This window comes from Strix uralensis, chromosome 3, assembly GCF_047716275.1.
Source record: "Strix uralensis isolate ZFMK-TIS-50842 chromosome 3, bStrUra1, whole genome shotgun sequence".
Taxonomy (NCBI): Eukaryota; Metazoa; Chordata; class Aves; order Strigiformes; family Strigidae; genus Strix; species Strix uralensis.
This window is the reverse complement of record NC_133974.1, coordinates 62,575,589-62,599,436: the sequence shown is the minus strand read 5'-3', so window position 1 is coordinate 62,599,436 and position 23,848 is coordinate 62,575,589. Positions and strand designations below refer to the sequence as shown.

The following is a 23,848-nucleotide window of genomic DNA, read 5'->3' as shown; positions in this document are numbered from 1 at the left end:
AATTCCTTGTATGAAAGATCCCCATATATAAAATGGGCTTGATGAATTTTTATTTGGATATTTTTTGTTATTGATTTGTAAACCATTTATAGAAGTGAGAACTTCTCTGGTGTAACAATGAGGAGTATCTCAGTAGATTTTCTGAATGATATCATAATCTTTATTATTATTTGTTATTATCACATGCTGCCCCTTTATTTTTGCTACTTACTATTGAAAATCTATACTGTACACACACAGCAAAATAGTCTGATCTCTGGCAAGAGAGGAGAGGTCTAATAACAGACCTGGGATCCTGCTGAACAGGAGCAGGCTTTTATTTAAAAACTAATGGAGAAATCTGGTCCAATTTGTTATGAAGACTAAAAAAAACATAGCTGGATTTTGTCTTCTTCATACAAGTTCTTAGTGTTATCTGGAGAAACTTAAAAAGGAGTCTTCTCTAGCAGATTTGCATTTCCCACCTCCTACTTTCTACTACAGGATTAAGCTTAATTTATGGTCAACTGCAGGAACTACATGATTTTGAATGCCAGTGAGTAACAGTGAAGGAGGGGTTTATTTTAGATATTTCCTGTCTGAATAACCCATATGCTCTAGATTGAACCTGAAGTGCCATTATGTGGATGGTACTATGCCTCTGGTGCAGCTTGAAATTGTGATTACCAGGTGAGTGGGAATACCCAGGTTTTCAAAGAAGAATTTGAAAATGTGGTCTTTGGCATGAACTAGTCATGTGGCTAAGTGCTTACAGTCTTTTATGGGTTGGACAGTCTGTACTGTAATGTGCACATTTATATAGGCATGCTTATTTTTACTGCTGTTGTCACTCAAGTTCTAATTCAAAGCTACCACTTTTGTACAACACTGGAAGTTCTTACACCGGTTACAGTATAAAAATACCCTGATAATGTGAAGGGTAGCTACCGCAGTGTCTTAATATGGCAAAATTACTGGTCATGTGCTGAGAAAGTTCCCCTTCCTCAACTGCCATTTCTTTCATGCTGGTAAGTTTGAAATTGTATAGCTACACAGAATGTGCTAAGATTGTAGCACTCATTTTTATTATTAAAGGGATTTTTTTAATACGTGGATGAAGACCATTTAAATCGTTTTCAGTATGTTAATATTTGTAGTATGTTTTTAATGCTTCCATCTTAAGACTTTTAAGTGTCTCAACTTTTTTCATTCTTTTTAAAAAAAGAAAAAAGCATTCAACATTTTATGTTTTGATTTAATTAATAGATGGAAGTGTGGGGGGCTGATCAGTTGTGTCCAGCAATAGCTCCGAAAGAAAGCTTAGGGACCTGGAACTTCTATTGGTTTTAGGGGCCTTCTCTTTTGTTCACCTCTGTAGTAAGTTTGAATTCTTCTTTCAACTCAGTACCAGTTCTTTCTGATGCATTTTTTTCTCCTCTTATGACTGTTGCCTCTTCAGATTAAAATGCCACAAATCTCTGACCTCCGGGCCAGTCAGTACTAAATGCTGAATGATGTGTTTTTCTCATTCTTGTGCACTCATCACAGCCACCCATTTATGACTCAGCTGTTGAACTTAATGGCAGCTGTGGGGTGTGGAAACTGAATGCCAGGCACTCTTTTGAATTAGAGCTGCTCCCTAATGCACCATCGGGGTACCATTGGAGGAGGAGTCCCATTAACTCTTCTCTATGGGTGTTCTGTGCAGCTGGGAGAGATGTTATGTCTTCAAATCAGACTGATTTTTGTTCGCTTTAATACACATTTTAAAACTATTTAGGTCAAATTACTCATTAATGATTTCTTTTGTTGTTTTGCAAATGTTAAATTTATTGATCTAAAGTTTAGTTAATGATTTCATTGCACTACACCCTCAAAAGTTCATGAATGCTCTATTCACACTCATTGGTCTGCAGAAGTGTTAAAAAGCTTCTGCTCTTATGTTCTGGGCATCAGCTGGAAATGCTGCTTTTCTGGATTTATACAAAATACTTTTGTACTGGTAGAGAACGTTTTGTTGTTTGACAGTTCACTATTTTGTCTCATCTATAACCTTAACATTCACAAATTAAACAAATAGATTCTGCCTACTGGAGCAAAGTAGTGTGTATACAATTTTTCTTTTGTTTTGAAAGACAGACCTGTCTATTCTGCAGGGTAGATTCTTTCAATAGTGTTTAATTTATCCATAACAAAAGGCACAAATGTAAAAAACCAACAGCCCTGTATTTATGCATATAAATGGAATATAAGTATCTGCTTTAATTTGATCGAACAGTAATGAAAATTGGTGGCAAAGTCTGCTTCCAGTAAGCTTACTCCAGGTTTGAAAATCAGAAAATGAACTGTATAGCTTCTGTAAAGAAAGGATTATTCTTCTCATCTTGCAGTATGTTCTGTATTGTATGTTCTTTTTTCCTGTTTTGTAGTGACAAAAGATAAAGCACTGAAAGGAACATACTCAGGAATCCTAGTTTTCTGCTGTAGTTATGCCATGCTATACTCTATACCTATTTACTTTATTTACTTTATACTATACTTTATCTAAAATTGAAGAGTTTAAGCTACTTCTAGTTATCTTTGTAACTGGAAGAATATGGCTGGGTATCCTTTTGGAATGGAATTCATGCCAAAACCTAGGAGGATGACTGTAGCTGATGTGAGTCTCAGCTAAATTTGAAGACTTCTGTTGACATGGAAAGGCCTTGGAAGACAAGGCTTTTCCAACAGACAGTAATTTTTCTGACTAAAGCAGAATAAATGGTATCCAGATTTTTTTGACGAGTATTTTATATCTCTTCCTTTGTAACGAAGTTATGGACTGTGCATCTCTGGAAGAATTATAGTAGCTATGAAACATAGAGGTCACAAACTTCTTAAAGCAAGGAATGTGAAATTATTCTTTCTTTTAATTACATATATAAAAATGATTAAAAGGTTTTTTTGCATTAATTTGTAAACAGTATTTGTCTAATATATACATGATGCATTTGTGATGAAATCAACTTGGACCAAGGTCATTTACAATAGGGAACTTAGTATTTTGGGTCATATTCATAGAAGCCACATCCTTTATCAGCAGAAGTAATCTACATTAAGGATTTGCACTAGTGCAAAAACATATATAGTTCCACATTCTCCTTATCCATACAGACCCATAAAACTGTAGCCTAGCATGTTTTATCTCTTTGAAATAAATTTGACTTTGGGTGGGAAAGCCTGTAATAAAGACCAAGGGATATGGTATTGGAAAACAATTGTTGCATCTGGAGTTTGGCACCATAGAGCGAAAGGTGAGTCACATTATACCCAGTATCCGCTGCTTGGCTAGGGTAGGCAGGAAACATTGGTAGGGATGCCTTTAGCAACATCTGTGCTGGCACTGAGGTCCCCTCTGACCTTAAAGCTGCTAATATGTGCAGTGGTTTGTGGAAATGCAAATGTTGTCCTTGACCTTATAAGTCAGTTGCTAATTCTTCCCTACTTTGCACATCTCTGTCTTTGAAATGTGCTAAGTCCTGCTCACAGGCTGGTTGTGTGCCTGTGTGTTTCTTCCATGTATATGCTTGTGTACATGTGTCTGGGCATGGGAAATAAAGGTTCAAACACTGTATAAAGTAAATTCTCATTAACTGCATGTTAAAAGGCTTATGTTTCTAGTCTCTCAATGTATTTTCTAACATCTATGAGTAAAATTAGTAAACAGGATTGTCTGAGTTACAGATGAATATACTGATTTCTTAGTCTCCCTTCCCAAAGTTATATTTTTGGATGATCAGTCACAAAAAACTCTCTTTACACATATCAGTAAGAACTGAAATGCTATGAGCTATTTTGCACAGAATATATGAAAATATTTTTGGTATTGAGGCTAGAACACATTTAACAGTGAGGCTTCTAATTATGGAAAAAATTACTTTATTTACATTGCCTAAAATAGAGCTGAGTATCTAGATTCAAACCTTGCCAGTGTATCAGTATTAACATAATACATGTTCATAGATAATTTTGCTTTGGGGGAGGTCAGAAAAAAAAGCATGAAATTTGATTAGGTTTTTCCAAGCTCTTTTGGATGTTATCAGAACTAAAATGTATATGCCTTAAGACAAACGATAGGAATAATAACTCTCTGGAGTTCAAGAGAAATACTGTCTTAAGTAACTCTATAGGGGTGTGTAAACACAGACGTGTAGAGATTACATAGCCATTCCTGAAAAGTCTCCTTATATCAATAAAAGAAGTATGAGAGAAAATTGCATTTGTTAATTTTAATTTGCTAGACCACCTCCACTGTAAGACTTTTTAAAATTACAGGGCATAAATAGACTAAAGCAATAAGACAACCATGAAGGGAGTGACATTACACAGTTTCATTTATGTACATGGGTGGGGACACTTGCTAGAAAATCATGAGTTCAATTTTAGAATTCTATGGGTTATTTTAGAATATATATAAAATAGAACAGATGTCTGAACAATACAAACTAACTGCACTGTATGAAATTATTTCACCATCTTCTGAAGTGATTTTAAATGCTGGTTGTGTTTGGTTTGTTTTCAGAACTGGCTAGATTCTTCGAAGGAAATTAAGAGACAAATTCGAAGTAAGTACTTTGTATTCAGGTGTTATGCTCCTTTTATTTCCTCCCAGAAATATTCTTCATAACCTTAGTAGCCTGAATGTTGACTACGTTGTATACTTACAGCATTAAAATGATTCTGATAATGATGTATTCAGCCTTAGAACAGAAAGCAAAGCTTCTATTTCTGTCCACTGTCCAAGAAGGAGTGAATCATTCAGCCTTCTGCTGTAGAAGTTAATTATTATACTGGCTGCTGCCCCAAATTTTCCTGTGTTGTATGTGACTAATAATTGATCTTTTTGCATCCTGAAACAGTAGACGTTTTTCAGCTTTGCACTGATATTTGGATTATAGGATGGAGAATGTAATCTTGCAAAGATGGTCATGGTCATTGCTATAGGACTTTCTAACTTCAAACACCCACCAGAAGAATATGAAACTATAAAAAGAAATTCAATATGTCTTACAGAAAATGTATATTCTTCAGTACTGATCAGTCCAGCATTGGCTTTTTTGATGTGTCCATCATTTCTAGAATGGAAATGGAATAGGGAGCATAGTCTCGCTACTATGCTTTTCAGACTGAATCCATGTGAGAAGTCTTTCTACTTCCTATACTCAATACACAATGGGTAATTTATTTTACTGTGTTTGCACAAAACTCTGTCAAAACTCTTCACTAGCCAGGTAGCTTTTGGAGTAGATAGGGAAGTGAATGGAGAGTAAATTTAGGAGATACTCTTTCTGAATCTGCATGTTGCAAAATAGCCACTAAGAAGTACTAGACAGCCCTTGCCCTTACTGAAATTCTTCTCATTGCTTTACTCATTTGTGGCCAATGCAGCGTTTTTTTGTTGTTGTTTTGGTTTTGATGAAAATGTTCTTTTGATAGTGCCTGATAGGAAATGTAAGTGGGGAGGAGATGGTGATGATGGTAAGATTTACATGTCTATATTTCCAACACAACAAGAATTTAAGTTAGATATTTAAGAAACTGAACTTTTTTGGGGAATGTGATCCATTGTGAGCACTTGTAATTAAGAACAGCAGTGTGTTATTTACAATGATAAATAGGTGGTTTCTTTATTATTGTTAACTTCCTATTTTAAGGCAACACTCACATTTTTCCAGAAATCATAGTGGTGTTAATTCTGTTTTCTTTAGACCTTTCCCAATCAAAGAAATCCCTTACTAGGAATCTGTGGCTTATATTTTAAGTAAAGAAATGAAAGTTACAGAAGCTTCCTTAGAAATGATGTTTTTTGATCTAACATGCTCTTGTATAAGCAAATTAGACCTATTAAAGTGGTGAATGTACTAATATACACTTATACAAGTTAGAGGCAATCCTTTTAATTAAGTTACAGGTATTATAACTTCTTATTCTGCAGGTCTTCACTAATAGCCTATTAGTTATGCAAATACATGTGGGCTAAAGACTGTTTTGTTTGGGTTTAATATTTGACAAAGTATTGAAGACATTGATTCTTTTTGTTATTGTCTTCTGGAGTGATCTGCATTCTATAAAGCCTACAAGTATGTATCATGAATCTGAAGTCTAAGAACTGACTTGAAAAATTTTTCATGCACTACAGAACATTTTTTTAATACTTTATAATACATACTACAAAAAATATTTGAAGGATATTTGATTTTTCATACAGCATGAAGACCTGCATTTTATACTGGAGATCAAGTCCCGTTTCTTGAATTAGGCATCATGATTTTTTGGATTTTTTTTGCTGGTCTTTAGCACTTCAAAGTTGATAGGCATAGTGTATTAGGCAAACAACCAAGTAAGAACACCATTTTGCAAGTAATCAGCACCCTGTCAATTGTGTTCCTCATAACTAAAGTTTTCAGGTATTGGAATGTACGGCAAAGACAAATTTTATCCCCCAGCTACATGAGTACCAAGTAATGAGGCTTTTCTTTGTTTCAGTCTTAGTTCTGAATATAGTTGTCTTTGAGTCAAGAATGGAAATCTTATGCACAAAAATAATTATAATAAATTTAAGGTACCTGTAAAACCAACTATCCATTTGAATGTTTGAAATGAAGAAACTCTTTTCTTTTTCTCTTGTACAGCACAAACTAAAGCACTAGTTTGCTAGATAAGTGTATCTGGAGAGATGCATTGATCTGAACACACGAATTTGGAAGTGGAGTTCAGCATGTCAGTTTGCAGCTTAGTATTTGTAACAGTCTTTGTCACTTTCTTATGTGTGTACAGTGCTTATACTCTGCACATTGGGCATGTATGTACCACCTGTGACTGGGGAAGAGGAATTAAGAATCCTGTAGTCTCCCCCAAGTCATGTTCTGCATCAGGCTGTCTCTTGCTAAGTCAGGGCCCTTAGGCCTTCTGTGTGATCTCTTACTAGTTCAGGTTGGCCTTTGGCTGGGCAGTTATGTTGGATCTCAGCAATTACTGATGTTACTTCAGCTAATGAATGTGATTCACAAATAACTTTGTTCTCTGGGCTACGAAGGTGGCAAAAAGCTTGTTTGTTTTCAGCCAGTTTGACCTCTTCAGGAAAATTAATTCTTTACTTTTTTTAACTCATGTAATTGGATATCCACTGGCATGGGTTAAAACTCCTAGTTAATTCAATCAGAGACAGGTGTAGTAATTACATTTCTGTCATATCTTCTTGAAAACTGATACATCTAAAGTGGATTCAGGCTTTTGCAAAATTGAGAACTTCAGCTTGAATATTGTGATGGTACAGGCAGTAGCAACTGACCTTGAAATAGTCAAATCCCAGACTTCACAGAGGGTGTGGTGGTTCACCCTTATATAAAATTTAATTTGAGAACTTATCTGTGTGAGATGTTGTACATGTGGTTGGTATAGAACACATGATATTCAACTGGTTTGTCTGTAGATACTATCATAACTCTCATTCTCAGTGTAAAAGAATTGAATGAGTAAACTACATAAACCTGGTTTCATCATAGTGTTTATTGCAATTGATCAGTCTTTTGTCTGCAATTTCAATGTTCACAGTTACGATTAAAGATTAGATGTGAACATGTAAACTGTCTGTTTTGGGAAGCCTAATTAGTTGCTTTTATTGTTTGTGTAATTGAAGCATATGAAACTGAGTTATGGACCTGATTATCATTCTCTTTACACAAATTCTGAAGCTATTTTTGGGATATATCCTGTTTTTAGTGTGGATGTAATTCATTCTGTTCTAAACGGAAATGAGATTTGTATGCTGTGCAGAATAGTTTAAATCCAAGGTAAAGTTATGTCAGTTAAATCTATTTCTAGTCTGCAGCACGATTAGTATTTTTATTGCAAAAAATACTTTCATATTGCATCATAAGAAATGGAGAGGATTTGGATGTTCTGAAGGCAAAATAGACTGGTATAGGGGCTTGTTTTTGTACCTTGACACCCGATGAAGGATAAATTTAACTGGTTTCGCTCTTGAAGTTAACTGTAAAATTGTCTTACTGTCTTTTGTCAAGAGAATACACATTTAGCTAGAAAGATTCTAGAAACTCATCACTGTACCCAGGATATGACTAATCTGATCTAATTTAGGTTAACTCTGTCCACCTAAGGTAAATGCACTTGTTTTTTGAAGAAACAGACACTTTCAGGAAGTGAGTGAATGCATTCTGAAATCAGTCCCTGAGATGGGAGCCAAACCAAATGCCCCTTTTCTTCCATTGCCTATGAAGAGAGGCAGTGGTGTCTTATGTATATAATTACATTTCAGCAGTCTAGGGCTGAAAGAAGCTATGTCCACTAGCATCAAGAGAGGTAATGGTTATGGTGATAGAAAAGTTTTCTTTTTAGAAAGGAGTGATTAACTGAAGGACTGAAGATAGTAAATTTAATTTGCATGTTATTTGATTCAGTTAAGTATTGAGGGGGGTGAGGGAACTCCTCTGTAATTTTATGGAGGTGGATTAGAACAGATGCAATAGTACAATAAGGCAGCTGGTGACAAATCTTGGGCTATAAGTTTAAACCTTTCTCTTTATTTGTACTGAAGACTGTTAGACTGTTCTCAACATCCTTTTGTTAATGGGCATCCAGTCATTCAGATTGGGGAACTTAAAAACAGCCCAATCCAATACTGGCCTAGTCTTTAAGACATACTTAGCCAACAATTAAGGTAGTTCTGGGAATGTCATGGAGTTGGAATGGATTTTTTTACATTCTTGGTTCTATGATATATTCTGCAGCACAACCTAAACAACTGCTCAAGAAAGAGGATGAGGTAGAAGAATAATGATATGGTTAAATAGGTATATTTTCAAATAACGCAGTAGACCAAATGGTGATAAATTAATAAATACAATTCTGTGAGTGTAATATAACATGAGTTTAGAATTTTGCAGCACAGCATTCTAAAATATTTAAGAAATCTAAAGTTTGTATTTAAAGTGCCAAGGGAAGTTAAAATTAATTAAGGAAAGGGCTTGCCTTTTAAATGTACAGCTCTGATTTTAATGCTAACAAAACATATAGTTATGCTCAGGCATCAAAATATGGGGGTCACTTTATGCAGGGTCACTTTATTTTATATCCATTTATTTTATGTAAATAACTATATATCTGTAAAAGTTGTGGCTAATTTTGATCTAATCACACTTAGCCTCTAGCTTATAGTTGGTGAAGAGAACTAAGTACCTGTGCCAAGGGAAGAGCTGTCTTGCAGAAGTGCTTCTTCACATCTACATATAATCTACAAATTAAAAAAAACTATTTTGCAGTTTGGAGATGTCTGAGTTTGTGAACTGAATCTTGTCAGTCCAACCAGGACTGTCTGTTGTACTCTGCTTTTTACACATTTTTGAAAATGTAGACTGGAAAGAAACTTCCTCGTTTCTTTGATTTTCTTGACAGTATTATAAGAAAAATTATAGAAGTAATCATCTTAATTTTATGGGGCATTTTTACATCTGCCTGTCAGTAGTGTATCTGTCCTAGTCACACAGTACCCTAAAAATCTTAGCTGAGACACAAGAGATACCATGAGTAAAAGTCAGAAAAAACCTTTACTGGAAAAAAACCCTCACTGATTTCCCAGTTTAAATGGGATGAATCATGTTAATTGTATGCTGCTAGCTGGTTGGTTATATTGCATTCTTTCTCTAAGAATGGGCCTAAAGTTGCCACAGAAGCATTTTTGAGGTAACAAGCTGGCTAGAAAAATTTCTGACATTTCTATAGCCCATATTATTAAACATCAAAACAGAGAGCTTTATCAGGGACAGAATGCTAAATATCATTTTAAATATCAGATTTATTTATTTTTTTTGTCTTGGCCACCAATTCAAAGTGCCAGTAATAGTGTGCATTATTGTATGGAGACAGTTACGTTTGTATGCCTCGGTTATGTGTCTATAAACAGTATGCTATAGTGAGAAGTATAAATACAGACTGTGCACATTGTAATATACTTGCTAGTCTATATTCAGGGGATAAATGTGCTTTCAGTAATTGGGCAAAATATAAGGTCACCAACTGTCCAGAAAATATTTAGTACAAAGTCAACTACAACATTTTTTCAATGGATTAGCTATGGAATTAGTATGAGTAGACACCTGAAATTTTTCACATAGTCTATGTACTCAGAGGGTTTACGCTGTTTTCAGCTTTTTATAGAGAATATACATTTTTTTAAATTTTTTTTTTCTTCAAACGGTGTCTAGGTCTCCTGGCTACAGTGCTTTCTGAAAGCTAACTGTAGAAATGCTGACAAGAAAGAGAATAGCTTAAGCAGGAATTCATCTGTGACTAGTTTAACTGCAATTTTAGACCAGGAAAAATTACTTCGTTCCAGGAAAAGACTGGTTTAGTACCTGTGTGGAAGGACACATCCTTCATCCATCTCTCCCCATCCCACAGCCCTGCTAACATGACAACTCTTCCTGAACACTTTTTGCATAGGTATTTTGGCCCACTTACTTCTCTTCATCAGTTTGGCTCACTCAATATCAACAACTTTTCATTAAATGATGCTAATTCCCTGGGAGATAAATGATGGAAGTGGGCTAATTATTCCAGTTTATCATGCTATATCTATTAATTAGTGTTAGACATTTTTTAAAGGTATTTTTGTCTTAATTCTGTCTTGCACTGGATTGCAGTAGATGACACAATGAGGCATATTTTACCCAGTTCGGTACTATTGTACATCCGATAAACTAGGCTTTCTCATTTAAGGAATCCTGCCTTATTTTGTAAGTAGTTATCATCATTCGAACAAATAACTGATAGCTGGGAACATTAAGATATACTAAAACCATGAGCTCTCAAAAGAAAATAAGTGACTTAGCAGCCAGGTGGAGAATGAGGTTCACACTTAAGCAGAAATTGAAGTTCTCCAAAGAATAGTCATGTCTGAAAAACTGATATAATTTTTGATATGTTGAAAGACATTAGAAATTTTGATACAAGGCAACTCTTCACCTTCAACAGCTGTGAAATTTTAAAACAGGATTTTTTAAAGAAAACAACCTTAAAAATGTCAGCACTCTTTTGTAGCATTGTTGGAAATGGCATTTCTGGGGGGGTTTTTTGTTGTTAAAATACACATTTTTCAAAGCATGATCTGTCTGTGTAGGGCAGATTTTTAAAATTGTTTGCTGTCCAAAATTCATCATTAACAAGCTTTATAAAATGATTACCTTTTTCCACCAAAGAGTATTTTTGCTAGGTCTTTCACCAAAATATTATTTTATTAGGAGAAAAGGGGCAAGCGAAAGACAGAAATGGCTATTTAACTGTTTCAATAATATTTTGATTTCTTATCTTTCTTCATCATTTTTAGCAGATCTACATTGTAGTGTTACTTTCTTTATGTTTAGCAAGATATAATAAAGCTCAACTGCATTTGCTTTCAAGCAGCATGCAAAACGAAACTATTACATTCTTTTCCTAGACTCCTATTTTGGGATTTTTTATTACATATGTATGTGTGCATTGTACTTAATAAAATCAGTTTGAATTAGGAAAGTTCTACATTTTGTCAAGTTATTAGTACTTTTCAATGAATGTATTCCTCTTGTACATAGTGTTACAATACTGGTAGAGACTGTATTTTAATTATTGATGAGTGACTTCAGCTTTCAAATCTTAAAAACATATTTAAAACTAGAGCTATGACTAAAGGCAACATTGTATTATTAATCTAGTTTTAAGCATGCTTTTGCTTAAAAAATGCACATGGTGTTAATTGTAGCCCATAAGAATTTAAACTTAAAATATTATCGTTATTATAGTTGTTAAAGTTATTGTTTCTCAAAAATATTTTAAAGGAGGAATGTCTAATATTTTTTGTCTTCCATGCATTCTGTATGAATATGAATAATTTACTTATTATCTTTCTGTTGTATACAATGCAGACCTCATTTTGACATCTCATGTCTCTCACATTAAGTCAGTTTAAACAGGAGGAGACTGTTAGCCTTGGAGGAGTTGGAAATAAACACAAATTCAGTGAAAGTGTCTTTGAACATAGAATATCTTAAAAGTGTTAATATATTATGGTAGTTTTCAAATTACAAATGTCTTCTGATATTTACATAACTTAATGTAAAACATTCTTTAAAAATAATTTTTAACAAGCTAATCTTTCACTGTATGTGTATATGAGTTACCTGATAATGAAAATAATCTATACTTCTTACTAATATACTGTAAAAAGAGGGAAAAAACTTTCTTCAAGTTTTCAGTGGTCTAAGATTTATATGACTGCTTAACATTTTTCAGTAAGGTTCTTTCTTTGCTTGCTTCAACTTGTTTGTGAATAACAATCCAACATTTCCCATGTTTAGGTTTACCTTGGATATTCACCTTTAATGTGAAGTTTTATCCCCCTGATCCTTCACAGTTGACTGAAGACATCACTAGGTATGCATAGTTCCTAATTTTAAACTTAAAAATTACTGTTAGTCTAATTTGAAGGCCATATTACATTTCTTCTTCAGTTTCTGGATGCCATAACAGGTTTGGCTATTACTGTAGAACACTATAGATATTCTTAACATCAATTGCTTTTTGGAACAAGATTGAAAAGGCAAAGTGAAAACTTCAGGAAGGAACCTGAGAAAGATTTAATGATAAGTGGGGATATTATTTGGGTGGGAGGTAAGATGCGAACGATCATATCTGAAAGAAGCCAGTGGTTTATTGTCAGTCTGCTATTTTATTATACCGCAAAGGAGGGTGTGGGGGTATTGATATTAAAAGGGAAGCTCAAGGCATCCAAGCTACTTCAGTAATAATCTAGGCTAGGTTGGTGAAAACGTAGTTTTATACATATGCTTTAAATAAACCCATAAAACGTAATAAAACCTGAAAATAATTCTCTTCCAAAGTGCTAGATAGAAAATACTTAGATTGCAGTGGATACTGGACACCTAAAAACTAGCACTGCAAGTCTAACATAACCAATGAGTAGAGTTCAGGGGATCGACAATCATTTTTTCAGGAGTTATGGAAACCCTAAACACACAGTTTTGGTTTGGAGTTAGTTGACTGCTGAGGCAGAATATATGTTACATCACATCGGATCCATCTTCTGCACAAAATAAGATAGCTACACAAGTATGTAGGGGATATTACTACAAATAGTCTAAGACATTTACACAGTGTATTTAAAAGAACCTGTCTGAAAGTTTTCAGTGAGTTGGTTGGCTTTTCAATTGCACGTTCATCTGATAAAAACATTTTTATGGTTATAGCTCAGAGCTAAATTTCTTAAAATTTAAGCTTCACTTGTAAAACTCTATTTACATTCAAAATCTGTGCTAGGGTAGAATGTTTACCGATTGTTAGCTTGTTAAATTTGATAGAAGGCTGTATGCAGTACCTGAAATAATAAATTCTAATACATACATGGTTTAAGGAAGGCAATTATGGGTTCAGTACCGAACCGGATTTCTTTTGTGTATTACATGACTTGATTAGCTCGTGAACAAGGGATATAAAAGTTAGAATTTTAAAGCCAAAGGTTTCCCTAGTCAAAGGAAATGCATGGCTTTTTATTTGTAAACCTTGCATACCTTCAGGCTACAATATGAAATGAAAGGGTTACTAAGTCAAATCTTGTTACGAACTAGATAGTTTTTCATTCATTGATATTGGAAATCAGAATTTTTCCTGCTCTTCACATTATTTATGAAAGTAATATTGACTCTTAAAAATGGAAGTGAAATTTACTGTGTGGCAATAATGCTCAAATAATGTGAGGTGTAACAAATTATGAATGCATTGACTTATTTTAAAATATGCTTATATGGTTACATTAATCTCAATAAATTCTGCCTATCTCTCATAAACTTGTCATTGGTAACACTTTCTCTGTTCTTGTTTTTGTTTGTTTGGGTTTTTCCCCTTTCCTTTGTCTTGCAGATATTTCTTGTGCCTACAGCTTCGTCAGGATATTGCTTCTGGTCGACTGCCGTGTTCTTTTGTGACTCACGCCCTCCTTGGTTCATACACCCTGCAGGCTGAGCTGGGTGATCATGATCCCGAGGAGCACCGCAGTGACTATATCAGTGAATTCCAATTTGCACCCAATCAAACTCAAGAAATGGAAGAGAAAGTAGCTGAGCTACACAAAACACACAGGTGTGTCAGATACAGTGGGTTTAAATGAAATCATCATGCTTTGTCACATTTATGTCAATTCTCTTAAGGGTATGTGTAAAACTGCTAAGCTGAAGTTACTGTTACTTTGGAAATCTTTTGCTACGTAACTAGAGCCTCCTACTTTCACAGAATCACAGAATCATAGAATCATTCAGGTTGGAAAAGACCCTTGGGATCATCGAGTCCAACCATCAGCCCTACTCTACAAAGTTCTCCCCTACACCATATCCCCCAGCATCTCATCTAAACGACCCTTAACACATCCAGGGATGGTGACTCCACCACCTCCCTGGGCAGCCTATTCCACTGTCTGACCACTCTTTCTGTGAAAGATTTTTTCCTAATGTCCAGTCTGAACCTCCCCTGTTGCAGTTTAAAGCCATTCCCTCTTGTTCTGTCACTAATTACCTGTGAGAAGAGACCAGCACAAACCTCTCTACAATGTCCTTTCAGGTAGCTGTAGAGAGTGGTGAGGTCTCCCCTCACCTTCTCCTCCTCAAACTAAACAGTCCCAGCTCCTTCAATCGCTCCTTATAGGATCTGTTCTCCAGGCCTTTCACCAGGTTCGTTGCCCTCCTCTGCACTCGCTCCAGCACCTCGATATCTCTCTCGTATTGAGGTGCCCAAAACTGGACACAATACTCCAGGTGTGGCCTCACCAGTGCAGAGTACAGGGGGACTATCACCTCCCTACTTCTGCTGGTCACACTATTTCTAATACAAGCCAGGATGCCGTTGGCTTTCTTGGCCACCTGGGCACACTGCTGACTCATGTTGAGCTGTTTGTCAATTAGAACCCCCAGATCCTTTTCTTCCACACAGCTCTCCAGCCACACCTCCCCGAGCCTGTAGCAATGCATGGGGTTGTTATGGCCCAAGTGCAGGACCTGGCACTTGGCCTTGTTGAAGCTCATCCCGTTAACGTTGGCCCACTGATCCAATCTATCCAAGTCTCTTTGTAGAGCCTCCTCCTTTCATGTGTTTAAAAATTTCAGTTTGAACATAGTAGCTTCACTAAGGTCTCAGAAGAGAACTTTCAGAGAAAATATTTTTATCTGAGCATATGAATTATTTTAAGCAACATACAGCTAGAATATCTTGAAAGAGGGATGGTGGAAATTTCTACTAAAGGAGTATAATATGCTTTGAAAGAATGCTTTCCCTTTAGGACAAAAATACTATTGATACCTTACAAACTGAGGTATTTCTACGTGTCTGAACTCCAGGATTCCACTCAGTGTTGATTCTCAGTTCTTTTGTCAATAAACTCAAGGCTTATTCAATGGTTTTAGGGGCTTGACTCCAGCACAGGCGGATTCCCAGTTCCTAGAAAATGCTAAGAGACTCTCCATGTATGGAGTGGATTTACATCATGCCAAGGTATTGGGGATTGGTTTGGTTTTGTTTTGCTTTAGGATAGACATGCTTAGTGTTAAAGAACATAGTATATATAGATTATTTTTAAAATTTCATACCCTTGGTTCTTAGCTATAAGCCTTTTATCTCTTGGTCAAAGTAATTGCTCATTTTACAGCTCTACTAACATCCTTAGAATTTCTTTTAAATCTAAGTTTATTTAATGCATAGATGTATGCGCTGCTTGGAAATAATATTTTATTAATAATAACAGTTAAATACATTTAAAATGTCAGATTTTTGATGCCAATGAGACATAGTGTCACAAAGTAAAGCCTAAAAGAACACATAGTTGTTTTTGTAGTATCATGAGAGTTAAAAACAGAGGGTGGTGGGGAGGTCTTGGCAGAGGGCATTTTTTGGTGCTTTTTCCACTCCTCTGGATAGGTCAAATCAAATTTGCATTTCTAGTGGGATTTTTTTAGTTAAAAACCCAACAAATCAACTAACCAACTCCCTCCCACTCCCTCACACAAATCCAGAGTCTCAAATCATTAGGAAAATTAATGCATTGTAAGCCTATCGGTCCTATACTTAAAAAAGAAAATCAAGACTTCTAAGTACTGGAGAAACGTTTAATTCTGTTTCACATGGAAACAATGTGCACTTGTTTTTGCAGTTTTCCATGGACTTTTTCCCGTGTTTTGTTAGAAACACTTGAAAGAAATATACTTAAATTTTTATTCACATACATTAATTATGTCTGTAACATTCATTTTTTTAATACAAGTGCAACATGGCAGTTCACTTCGTCTGTAGTGTTTTAAGGAACTTAAATTTTTAGAGTTTTATTGGAGCTTTCTTTTCTCATAGTGAACTGACTGCAAGTATTTGAACTGCTGTTTGCCCAGATATGTTGAAGTTCTTAGTTATGCCAGTAAACCAATTTTTTATGACAGTGTTGGCATTTGATGTAGTTGATTTGTTGTTGGGGAGGACATGAGATTCTGCTCTATTGTGTAGTGGTACAGTGTATTGAAGCCTTATCAGTAAGTGGTTAGTTTTGTAGCCTGTAAAACTTGGCTGTCAGTGGAACAGAATGCTCAGAAACCCATCCCACCAGCACTGTGAAATCTTTATGTTGACATTTTCAACCAACTATCCATTACTGCCTGTATCTTTACTGGAATAGTAAGTGACTGTAAAAGATGACCATGACTACCAACTTGTTCAGACTCTCACTGACTGTTTTAAGTTGGAAATGCCTGTTTTTAATTTTTCTTCTTTTAATATTTGTTGAAATTATTGGTAGCACACCCACCTTTCCTTGCTTATAAGTTGTTGACTTAGTCCCTATTGCCAGAATATTGAAGAATTTCCAGAACTGTGGCATATGCAATGGCATATGAGTGCCAAAGCTATTACTTAGAGTCCAAGGCCTTTCTTATAAAATTAATATACTTGGCTATTCCTGCTTTAGGAATCTCATTGTCAGGGTCTTTCAGGTTTGAATATGAAACAAGTCCCAGTTGCGTTATTCCCTCAAGGTATGCCAGTGATGATTACTTGTGTGGAATGTTATTAAACTGATTTTTATGAAATTGTCTCATACGTGATAGGATTCTGAAGGTGTGGATATCATGCTGGGTGTATGTGCTAATGGGCTGCTCATTTACAAAGATAGACTCCGGATCAACCGCTTTGCTTGGCCAAAAATTCTGAAGATTTCCTATAAGCGAAGTAATTTCTACATCAAAGTCAGGCCAGCAGAAGTAAGTAGCACCTTTCTGTCTTGTTTCTTTTATGAGATCATTTCTATCCAGTAACAAGAAAACATCCTCATTTTTTTCCCAGATGTCCTCACAGGCTTATGTTGGATTTGAGCAAAATTTAAGAGCGTTTTATTTTCCCCTTCAGATTTTACTGATTGTGTTAAACACTTGCCTTGATTAGTAAATGCAGACCAAGAAGAAAATCTATTTTCTTTTGTTAATAGATGCCATCTTGTAATTTTAGGGTTTTTTACAGGGAAAGCTGCTTACACTGGCCATGTTCTGTCTATGCAAACTTTCAGTCCTGGGAGAGAGCTAGCTTCTCTTCCTGTTTGGGTATAATTGTTCACTAAATGTCAATGCATCTAGTTTATGGCAGTAACTGAAGACTTGAGTTGTCCTGTAGGACATTATAACTCTTTCTGTTAGCTGCTGTGGAAATAGTGGATTCAACTTTCTTTTCAGATACTGTTAGAAGTTTGTGGGAGTTGCTGAAGGAGGGGAGTGGGGGGTGGGGGGTGTGTGTTACATTTTGAACACATTGTTACGTTGTAACAAAATTTAACAAAACCCAAAATGTCAAACACAATTTGGTTTTTTTAGATTATACTCTAAAATATTTAAGGCACCTTTTACTGTGTGAGTAAGTAAAACAAAAGAGAAGTCAAAATAGCAATAGTACAATACTCGCATTGTAGTTTTGTAAGTTTTGAAACAGATATATTGTGTTTGCACTCTCTGATGGTGCATAAATGTAATATTTTTCCTAAGAATCTTTTATATAGTGAATGAATCAGGTAGTTTTAACACCGCAGTATGGATTTCGGACTTTTATTAAATCCAAGGAAAGTGTGCAGCACAACCTGCAGTACAATTACTTCATGCAGTTTAAAAATAAATACATTGGGCAGCTAGTCAGAAAATCAGCAAGGAACACTAAAGTATTGTTGGGTTTCTCAAAAGAGTCAAAAGAGTCATTAGTACAGATGGGAAGTGATTACTACCCATCATGAATAGCCCCCCAAGTATAATTTTATTAAAAGCCTGGAAATTCTGTTGTGTGGTTTTTTGGGGTTTTTTTAAATCTTATGAAGTCTTATGACAAGAGAATTACAGCTTGTTACAGTAATGGAACTATCTGAACTCTGCCTGCTAGTTAATAACCAGCTTAAGGAAATGGGTTAATTTATTTGTGGATTCTTTCCAGCTGGAACAGTTTGAGAGCACTATTGGGTTCAAACTGCCAAACCATCGGGCTGCTAAAAGATTATGGAAGGTTTGTGTGGAGCACCATACTTTCTTCAGGTAAATGATAATTCTCTGTTTCCTCCACTTTGCCAGGTATGCTCATATCTTTCTTTTAAAGGATATGAGGAAAGTATAGAAGATTTCCCCCCTTTGCCCATAATCTCTCAGTCCAGTAATACCTCTTAGACAGAAGACACCCTAACAATCACTGACCCCAGATTACCAATTCTGAAAGTCTCAAGTACAATTAACTGCTTTATTTACATTTTCAGAGTGCTAACTGGATGGAACTAAACTAGTGATCATACATAAGACTTCCTGAGAGATTGACTCTTCAGAGTGGCCATCTAGAAAGCCACTATATACCTTCACAGGAAGCTCTTAGAACTTGACAATAATCTTCTTTCACTTCACTTTTCAGAATATTCTGCTTAGTGTAAATACTTACAGCTGGATTGTCCCTTATTTATAAACTGGACTGAGTTCACAGTCATTCTTTAAAGAACAGAGAATCACTTTAAAAACAGACTAGTGTTTGTTTTTGTAATAATCCATAACTTTCTCTGCATTTTTTCCTCAGCAACTGATAAACATAAAATTCTGAATTGGCCATTGAAACTGTGATCTATTTGTAAATGAGCACTTAACAATAGGCCACAGAGTTGTTTCTCTATTTCCTCCATTGAAAAAGAATTTGAAAAATCTTCATTTGATTTTTATAATAGCACAAACTCCATGAGCGAGTGCACGTGCCCCATGCAGCCTAGGAGTCACCGATTTAGGTTGAATCTCTTATGCATTGAATAGGCATTGAATCTGAGTTTCTTGCTTCAAATGAGCACAGTAACTAGGGTGTGTAAAAGGTAAGCTTCCTCCTTCAGTAGCCTGGTTTTTATTTTAAAAAAGCAATTGTGTTTTAAGGTAGAGGCAATCCTGTTGCTGAATACTAGTCTAAGCTGAATAAACTTGCTAGACTGCGACCTTCAGAGAACTTGGGGACCATAATGACCTAAGCAGTTCATTAACGGCACTGTCACATTGGATGGTTTTCAGTATTCAGATTTTCATTGAACATAGAATATACTTGAATGCAATGTTAGAATTGGTGCTGAGATTGGCAATCACTCTCAAAATGCTTAATTTAGAAGCACTTCTTTTTAAAATCCTGATCAAAGATTTTTTTTTTTTAATGTTGATAGAATTCATTAGTTAAGCTTATTACGATACATAGTCCACCATTCTATTCTTCTTTAAAATTTGAAGTCTACTTTGGCTGGTGAGATCCGTTACCACAAATAGTATGCAGTTGTGTCTTCAATGAAAAGTTTATCAACACTCTTCATATAACTCATACGGTGATTTGCTTTGCTGGGAAACTGTATTTCTTAATTTTAGAGTAATAAAATGGACCTGAATAGGGAAAAAACAAATCTTATAAAAGTCAAAAATCTGAAACTGAGAAGTACCATTTGCAAATATAAAAGTTTTCAGGAGCGTTAATACGTATTGGATAACCTTACTACAGAAATTTTGACATAATAAAAATAATTGGATTTTATTCCAGTCAGAAGTGGATTTTCATAACTAGGAATGACATTATAATGAGAATTATGTAACAAATACTTGAACCATTCTGTAAAATCCATATACTCCACTGATGTCATCAGACAGAAAATCCTCAGAACCTCTCATCCTGATTTAAAAACAGTAAAATAAATCCACTTCTATTTTTCTCCCAAGATAAAAAGCAGAACACAATTGCTACAACAGTCCAAGAGACTGTAGCTCTTTCACAGCATGTGTAAAGCTTGTGTATGATACCACAGTAAACTGTATTCAATCTAGATTTCCATGTTTAGCTTCCAGATCTCTTAGCATGCCCTATATAACATTGTAAGATTCTTTGTGTTGTTTTTTGCAATGTTTCATTTTTTTCTCAAATAATTACATTAAGATCCATCTTTTTATCATGTATGGGAAATTCAGATAGCATGTGAAGTTATTTATAAAAATTTGTAATGAACTATATTGAAAATGACAATCAAAATGCATTGGATTCACTTGTATCATCTCCACCTTATAGGATTCCCATATCATTTTCAAAAAGCAACAATCTACTTTAAGAAATACAGTCAGACTATGTATCTACATTAATCTTTTGAAGTAAGCTTAGTCTGCAACTCTGGATCTTAACCAATGGCTGCAGAAACCTGCTTATAATTCTGCTTTATGATGTTTTGTTTGACATTTCCATGATTGTTTCGGTGTCGCCCCAGAATGTCTTAAAATGGTAAAAGCATAGTCTTCAGTTATTTTATGTAATTAAGCTTGTAATACAAAAATCCATTCAAATGCCCTTAATCAGGAAGTAATTAGTTCTCTTGTTTTTCCACATTAAAAGATTAAAAGTTTATCTCAGCAGGGTGGAAGATAAAAACAGCAGTTAATGCTGTAGCCTTGCCAAGACTGGAAAATAACATAAAGAACCTTGGAAAAACCCTCTTAGCCTTCTTCCTCTTAATGCATAATGCACTCTCTCTTGGAAATAATGTGGAGAAATAAATTGTCAGGCTGTTTTATAGAAGCAATGAAAGTGAAGCTCCAGATACTTGAAATTTTATTACATAAGTGGCCTTAGTGCAGAAGGGCCTGTCTTGAATTCTGTTTTCTTTAAAAATGTGTTGGAAGACATTAGGATTCAGGTGCATGCATATGCATCTTAGGCATGCAGGACTGGATCCTTCTAGCTAGCACTCTGACAAAGCCATAAACATCCTCTCATAGTGAAAATGGTAACCTTCTACTTAGCTGTATTGGATTTGTGTGGCAAGGTTTTGGTAGCAGGGGGGCTATAGAGGTGGCTTCTGTGAGATGCTGCCAGAAGCTTCCCCTACGTCCGATAAAGCCAATGCCAGCCGGCTCCAAGATGGACCCGCCACTGGCCAAGGCCAAGCCCATCAGCGACGGTGGTAGCACCTCTGTGATAACGTATTTAAGAAGGGAAAAAAAACAAACCAGGGGGGAACAATTAGCAGTGGGGAGAGAGAAGTAAGAATATGTGAGAGAAACAACTCTGCAGACACCATGGTCAGTGAAGTAGGAGGGGGAGGAGGTGCTCCAGGTGCCAGAGCAGAGATTCCCCTGCAGCCCATGGTGCAGACCATGGTGAGGCAGGCTGTGCCCCTGCAGCCCATGGAGGTTAACACTGGAGCAGATCTCCACCTGCAGCCCATGGAGGACCCCATGCCAGAGAGGTGGATGTGCCCGAAGGAAGCTGTGACCCTGTGGGAAGCCCACGCTGGAGCAGGTTTGCTGGCAGGACTTGTGACCCCGTGGGGGACCCACGCTGGAGCAGTCTGTTCCTGAAGGGCTGCACCCCGTGGGAGGGACACACAGTGGAGCAGTTCATGAAGAACTGCAGCCCGTGGGAAGGACTCATGTTGGAGAAGTTCATGGAGGACTGTCTGCCGTGGGAGGGACCCCACGCTGGATCAGGGGAAGAGTGTGAGGAGTCCTCCCCCTGAGGAGGAAGGAGCGTCAGAGACAATGTGTGATGAACTGACCACAACCCACAGGCCCTGTCCCCCTGCACTGCTTAGGGGGAAGAAGTAGAGAAAATCAGCAGTAAAGTTAAGCCTCAGAAGAAGGGAAGGGTCGGGGAAGGTGTTTTTAAGATTTGGGTTTATTTCTTACTATTCTATTCCCATTTGATTGGTAATAAATTCATTTTTTCCCCAAGTTGAGTCTGTTTTGTCTGTGACAGTAATTGGTGAGTAATCTCTCCATGTTCTTATCTTGACCCACAAGCTTTTCATTATATTTTTTTCTTTCCCCTGTCCAGCTGAGGAAGGGGAGTGACAGAGAAGCTTCAACCCACCACACTAGCTCACCGTTCTTTTTGCTAAGTATCTCAAAATTCTTCAGTGTTGCTGAACTATCTTTAGAATGACTGTCAGTTTTCAGAACCCACCATTGGATAATGTCTTAACATATGTTGGATTGGATTCCACTGACACAGATATTCCCTGTGCAAATGCTTCAAAAGAGGAGAACAAAGCATACTTTTAAGTCTCGCCTGCCCATCTGTGTCATCCTAAGTACAAAGGGCATAGCAGTTGCTGGTTCTGCTTGAAAGAAGCTGATGTTCAGTGAGCTGCTCATTCTTTGCAGATGCTCAAATTAAAAAGCTCTATCTGGAATAGTCTGATGATTTTATACGGAGAGAGAATAGGCCATGGAGACTGCCATGCTGGGTAAGCATGTATTTGCAGCACCACATTGATCCAGGAAGGAACATCAAAGACCTTTCTAGAGAAGCAGAGAGTGGGAAGAGTTCCTGCAGTGATGACTGTTTATCGTATCAGCAAGGATGGCACTGGAACAAACAGTACCCTTGGTGTTGAAGCTGATGGCTCAGATTTCAAAAACAAAGTACAAACCATGAGGGTTAGATGAATAAGAGCTTAAAGTCCTCATACTGAAGGAAATTCAGGGATGTATAGAGGACCTGTCTCTTCAAACTCATGTGGTATCAAAAACTGGTGGAACAAAGCAGAATCCCTCACAGCAAATTCTGCCACATTGATACTTGGAGTTTCTGACACTGACACTTAGGTACAAACATACATACCCAGCACAGAACCCAGCATTAATAGTACTCATAACTGAATCTCTTTTTCACCCTTTTCACAATATGCTTTTCTTCCCCTCCTTATACCCAACAAGCATCAACCTACATAAGTCTATAAATGACATTGTAAAGAAACTGAAGTCTGAATCTAGCTTGTTAAACTTGTTACTGTTGGGTCACGACTCTCCAGCCATCTCAATCTTTTTTTCACTTGATACAGCCTTCTATGCAACTTTGAGATGCCATTCCCTAACTTTGAGGAATAGCAGCTGCTATATTGGTACCTCAAAATATAGGAAAGACACTGGAAGTGGGCTGTATAGTTTCTACTATAAGTAACATTCTAAGGAGAGAGATGTGAGAGGTATTCTTCATGGACCTATAATGGCCTCAGCTTTCTACAAAAAATACAATTTAACCAAGATAGCACCAAAATATAAGGATCCCACATACTTAGTCATACTGTGGAAAATGTGATGGTTATCAGCACCACTTCAACTGCAAATAATAAATAACATGCATTGTTTTAGAAGTTCTTCTCAGAGCTTATGGTAGAATCCTTTCTTGGAGTTCACAAATCATGCATGGTAAACTGAAGTTGAAATACAATAAGTAGCTTTAAAGTACCTCATTAAATGCATAAAATAAAGCCTTT

General features: G+C 36.2%; 1 protein-coding gene across 17 annotated transcripts in view; it reads left to right on the top strand.

Annotated features, from left to right (window-relative positions):
- Positions 1 to 23,848, top strand: part of EPB41L2 (erythrocyte membrane protein band 4.1 like 2) — a 131,119-nt gene that overhangs the window by 77,369 nt on the left and 29,902 nt on the right. For all 17 annotated transcript variants that reach the window (XM_074862505.1, XM_074862498.1, XM_074862504.1 and 14 more), the window contains exons 6-11: positions 4,541 to 4,583; positions 12,369 to 12,444; positions 13,948 to 14,166; positions 15,480 to 15,567; positions 17,163 to 17,315; positions 18,523 to 18,620. In XM_074862505.1, the coding sequence (XP_074718606.1) occupies positions 4,541 to 4,583; positions 12,369 to 12,444; positions 13,948 to 14,166; positions 15,480 to 15,567; positions 17,163 to 17,315; positions 18,523 to 18,620 (677 nt within the window). The remainder of the gene's footprint in view (positions 1 to 4,540; positions 4,584 to 12,368; positions 12,445 to 13,947; positions 14,167 to 15,479; positions 15,568 to 17,162; positions 17,316 to 18,522; positions 18,621 to 23,848) is intronic.